Source organism: Chinchilla lanigera, unplaced genomic scaffold (genome assembly GCF_000276665.1).
Source record: "Chinchilla lanigera isolate Chin_1 unplaced genomic scaffold, ChiLan1.0 scaffold00063, whole genome shotgun sequence".
In the NCBI taxonomy this organism is placed as follows: domain Eukaryota; kingdom Metazoa; phylum Chordata; class Mammalia; order Rodentia; family Chinchillidae; genus Chinchilla; species Chinchilla lanigera.
In genome coordinates this window covers 11,268,541-11,274,215 of record NW_004955464.1, presented here as the reverse complement: position 1 = coordinate 11,274,215, position 5,675 = coordinate 11,268,541, and the positions used below count along the sequence as shown (strand labels likewise).

The 5,675-nt window shown below is 35.9% G+C and overlaps 1 protein-coding gene across 3 annotated transcripts in view; it reads right to left on the bottom strand.

The window, feature by feature from the left end:
* The window catches only part of Stil (SCL/TAL1 interrupting locus), a 75,384-nt gene that overhangs the window by 14,433 nt on the left and 55,276 nt on the right, over nt 1–5,675 (bottom strand). For all 3 annotated transcript variants that reach the window (XM_005398638.2, XM_013521733.1, XM_005398639.2), the window contains exon 14: nt 867–1,032. In XM_005398638.2, coding sequence (XP_005398695.1) covers nt 867–1,032 — 166 coding nt within the window. The remainder of the gene's footprint in view (nt 1–866; nt 1,033–5,675) is intronic.

Below are 5,675 nucleotides of genomic sequence, written 5' to 3'. Positions count from 1 at the left end.
ATATATATATATAAAGGTAATAACTATGAATAGAAATCTATGAAGTCTTAAAATACCTGCATTCTATATATCATGTTTGAAAATCTGTCTCAACTAATTTCAGACTATCAGCTGAGCATGACTTCATTCAATGGTCATTTGTTTGTTGTGCAGGCATTATTTTACAGCATGTGAAAAGAGATACAATGGTAAATAAATCAGTGTTTCAGATGTCAAGAGCTTACAGTCCAGTAATATGTGTAAGCAACTGTAATGTAGCAAATATAGAATTTTATAAGACATATAAGAATACCACACTTTTGGGTACATTTACTAAGCTCACAATACTCCTAAATTCTTTTAGCCCTATACACACATACACTTTCCTGGAAGATGTCACTTCTGCAATCTGAAAGATGAGGCTCCAGTATACAAATTCTTATTTATGTTTCTTAATCCCCTTACTACTGAACCAAGGATTACAATCTAATCCAAACTAGGGCACTGAGGGTCTCTGGAATTTGAAGGTGGGACCAAGGGATAGATGGTTTGCATATATGACTAGAATTGTGTAGCTCAAACTTAGCTTGTATAACAAACTCCGGCTCATCTGAATTTTAAAATGCAAAGCAATGAAAGCTAGACTACAGAAAGAACTGAATACAACAGCCATGTAGAATAACTGGACAGTCCTGCATAATGGTTCAGTTTCTTGTTGAACTCTTCTTGCACTGCAGTTCAGGCTGGCCTCAAAAGGGCTAGGGATGTAGCTCAGTGCAAAGCCTTGGGTTCTGTCCCTAGTATCACAAAAACAAAACAAACCTCCCACAAACAAACCACAAAAAAAAAAAAAAACAAAAGACCCTTGTAAAAAGAAAATAAGTTACCTGTGCTCACAGCAATGCTTACACTTTTTTTCATGTGCAAGCCAGGGGACGGCTGTGCTTCCATGGAAACCAGCTCCATTTGTCCTGCATCTTGCACGGTATCTTCAACAGAGGTTTTCTTTGGGGAACCAGGCTTCAGAGACTGGGCTTCCAATAGACGTTGAATCTGTATCAGAAGAAAATATAAACTGATAGTAATCAACAAAATTGGCATAAATTACAAAACACCCCATTTAGAGTTTAACTATATTTTCTCACATTCTAATTAGATCACACTATGAACTTAGTATAGAAAGTCATTCCATTAACTATTAAGGAGTATTTAAGCTAAATATAAATTTAAAAGTAAAACATAAAGATAGTTAGATTAGTATTCATAAACTGACACATAGAAGTCTGAATGATTAATACAAATGAATATTTTATTCCTACTTCATTTATAAAACAAGTAAAATGGAGGTATACTATAATTCCATATACCAAATATTGAACATTTTACATGTTTCTTAACTAGAAATATTAATAATCAATAGCTAACACTTACTGAACACTTCTTGTTCACAAAATGCTGTATCATAAGTTTTTTATGCATGATTTTTTACAACAACCCCAGGAAGAGTAAACTATTATAAAACTATTTTACAGATAAGAAAATTTGAGGCACTGCAAAATTACTTGTCTAGGTCTGAGGTTCCAATACCAAACTTTTCTCTACCTTTTAAAATTAAGATAAAATTGGTATGCCATAGAATTCACCACTTAAGTAATTCACTGGTTTTTAGAATAGTCACAAAGTTTGCAACTATTACCATCTAATTCCAGAACATTTTCTTCAAATCCCAAAACTGTGACCCATTAGCAGGCTCTCCCCACTGCCTCCTTGGTAGTCTCTGGTGACCAGTAACACCATCTCTATGGGTTTGCCTACTCTGGACATTTCATATAAGTAGAACTATATAAAATACAGCCTTATGTCCAGCTTCTTTCACTTAGTATAAAGTTTTCAATGTTCAACCACGTTATATAGCATTTACCAACACTTTCAACTGCTACATATGCCATTGTATGAATGTCACATTATGTTTTTCCATTCATCAGCTGCTAGACAATTGGGTTATTTATACTTCGGACTATTATGAATAATACTGCTATGGACGCTTATATATAGGTTTGTATGTTGACAAGTTTTATTCATTTCTCTTGGGTATATACCTTAGTGGAAGAGTACCCCCTTTTTAAATGTGACTTATTATCTCCCTCTACAAGGTACTACTGTACTTAACTATCATTAATTTCAGGGGATTAACCTTATTGATATAAGCACTATCAATAAATTAAGATCATTAGAAACAGAAATTGAACCAATAATATAAAATGGCATATGTATGTACAGTGGTTTGGAGCACAAACTTTATCATGCACACACAAGCGTAGATCCTATTCTGCTGAGCTAGGTGTGGTGGTGCACACTTGTGATCCCAGCAGTTGGGAGGGTGAGGCAGGAGAACTGCTGTGAGTTTGTGGTCTGCCTAGGCTACATAGGGAGTTCAAGGCCAGCCTGAATTATATAGCAAGACCCTGCTTCAAAAAAACCAAAACAAATAAAAGACAGATAAGCAGTGCCTTGGTTCATGAGCTTAATTCATTCCAAGATTCTGGAATAGTTAGCCACATTTATGTTCATGTGGGAAAGATGGCTGTGGTCAGGTTCGTCAACTGATGCAGAGTTTGCAAACAAAAAATTTTGCCAAATGCTTCTGTCTAAGAACTAAATTATTTGCGAACAAAAACATTCATGAAAGGAGACACCACTCTAATAGGAAAAAAGAGAGAGAAAATTATTGCTATCCAGCATGGACAATGTATCTAAAAGTGTACCTTGACTTAGTGTAACTGTCTTATGTGTTTTATGTTGTTAGGCCTATTTGTCTGATTGTTAATCTGTATAAAAGATCATTAACTTTATAATGACTTAAATACATGAATCTGATGCCGGCAAAAAAAAGGGGGGATGGAGGGAAAGGGAAAAAAGAGCTAAGATGTGTTATGTACACGTACCAGTTGCCTACAATGGATGTAATTATGTAAGACAAATGCGTACTAATAAAATTTTTTTTAATTAAAAAAAAAAAAAAAAAAAAACAACGAAAACCAAGCAGGGCATGGTAGTGCGTGCCTGGAATCCTAGCACTTGGGAAGCTGAGGCAGGAGGATCGCTGAAAGTTTGATGACAGCCTGGGCTATGTAGTGAGTTCAAGGCCTGAATTACATAGCAAGACTCTGTCTCAAAATACAAAAGCAAAAAACCCTCTCCTGCTACCTTTTGGAAAGATTATTTAATCCCTATGAATTTCAGTATCACCTATAACTAAGGTTGTTGTGAGTTATTAAAAGAGATGAATAAATTCTCCCCCCCCCTCCCGGTACTGGGAATCGAACTCATGACCTCGCCCTTGCCAGGCAGGCGCTGTGCCACTGAGCTAAATCCCCAGCCCCTGAGATGAATAAATTCTAACTTGCAGGTGCTTGCTAAGGCTAAGTCCTACACTAAGCTCTTTACAAAAAACTCACTTAGCCTTTTCTTTCTTTGGTGGTACTGGAGATTGAACTCAGGGCCCTCATACCAAGCTGCATTCCTACTCCTTTTAATTTTTTTATTCTGAGACAGTCTCACGAAGTTCCCCAGGCAGGACTCAAACTTACGATCCTCCTGCCTCAGCTTCTCAGAGTGCTGAGATTACGGGCATAAACCACCGTGCTCTGTGTAAACTCTATTTATTTTATTTATTTGTTTGGTACCGGGAGTTGAACTCAGGACCTTGCACTTGCCAGCCAGGTGCTATGCCACTGAGCTATATCCCTGGTCCTCAATTTATAAATCTACAGATCATCTCTTCTATTTTATGGAAGAATGAAGTTCAGGAAGATCACAGCAGCAGCACTCAATAAGATCTTTTAGGGTCTAAAATTAGCCAATATGCTATAAAAATGTAGTTTCTTCTATTACCTTTACTTATATATATGTTTGTTTGTTTATGACAGGGTCTCATTATGTAGCTCAGGCTGGCCTTGAACTAGGGGTGATCCTCCTATCTCAGCCTCTCAAGTGCTGGGATTACAGGCGCACACTACCATGCCCGGTAGGTAGCTTTTAACATATTAATCATTAGAGTTCCAAAATCACTTTAACATTTGAAAGAGCTAGTACCTTTTCCTTTTCAAAAGGCCCAAGGACTTAGTCTAGACAGAAGGATTTCAGTGTTTCAATGCTTCTATTTATTTTTGGAGTACTGTGGACTGAACCCAGGGTTTTACCAGGGAGTTACATGCCCAGATTCTTGCCTTTTGAAATTTTAAAACAAGGATTCCTAAAATGCTAAATTGCCCAGGGATCAAACCTGCAATATTCTTGCCTGAGCCTCCCAGAATACTGAGTTTACCTCCTCACACTCTGGCTTTTCCAGGGGGCTTAGGCTGGAATATAAAAATACCATCATCCCTTAGTATTCATGGGGGACTGGTTCCAGGACCTTCCAGATAACTAATCTGTGGATGTTAAATTTTTTATACAAAGGCACAGTACTTGCAATAACTCACATACTTTAAATCATCTGCAGATTACTTACATCTAATACATTGTGAATGCCATGTAAATAGATGTTATAATGCACTGTTTATAGAGTGACAAGAAAAAAGTCTACATATTCAGTACAGATGAAATCTTTTAATTTTTCAAATATTTTCAATTTGTGGTTGGTTGAATCCACAGATGTGGAAACCTTGGATATGGAAGGCCAACTATATTTTATAAAACTAAAGTAATTACTATAGTAATTATGAGGCCAGGCATGCTAGTGCATGCCTGCAATCCCAGCACTCGGGAGGCTGAGGCAGGAAGATTGCTGTGAGTTCAAGGCCAGCCTGAACTACATAGTCAGACCCTGGCTCAAACAAACAAACATACATACATAAAAGTGAAAACATAAATAAAAATAAACAAATCTATAGTAACTAAATAAAATGGTATTGGTGTTGGAATAGATATGAAGGTCATTGGAACAAAATATAATCCAGAGAGATGCAAACGTATGTTTCCATTATACAACAAAAATGCATTTCTAAATCATCAACAAAAAATATGTATTAACCAATAAACATATGGGGCTAGTCACCCAATTAAAAAAAAAATCTTATCCCAATGGAAAAAACAAATATAACTGGGGAGGCAGAAGAAGCACAGAGAATAAATATTTTACATTTCTTGAAGGGAAGGGTTTTCTAAACATAATACAAAACCCATAAAATAAATGATTGATAAATTAACTATAGATAAAGTAAATTATTCTGTATAAAACAAAATTTTCTACACTTTGAATAATTATTTTGTATAAAATATGAGAATTAAGACAAGCTAAAGGAACATACATGATTAACAAATTTCCTTAATACATGCAAGTGTTTATAAATTAATTTGACAAGAACTTAGTAGAAAATGGTAAAATGACACTTTTACCAGAAAAATACAAATGGCCAATAATAACCAATACTGCAATACAAATTAAAAATTTATATTGATAACAATGATAATTTAAAAGACTGATAAAACCAATGTTGATATCTTGGAATATTAAATCAGTATAACCCAGGTTGTGGGTATAGCTCAGTGGTACAGAGCTTGTCCAGCATCTAAGGTCCTGGGTTCAATCCCTAGAGCATATCAAAAACAAAGAAAGAGGGGCTGGGGATATAGCTCAGCGGCATAAGCACTTGTTTGGCAAGCACAAGGTCGTGAGTTCAATCCCCAGTACC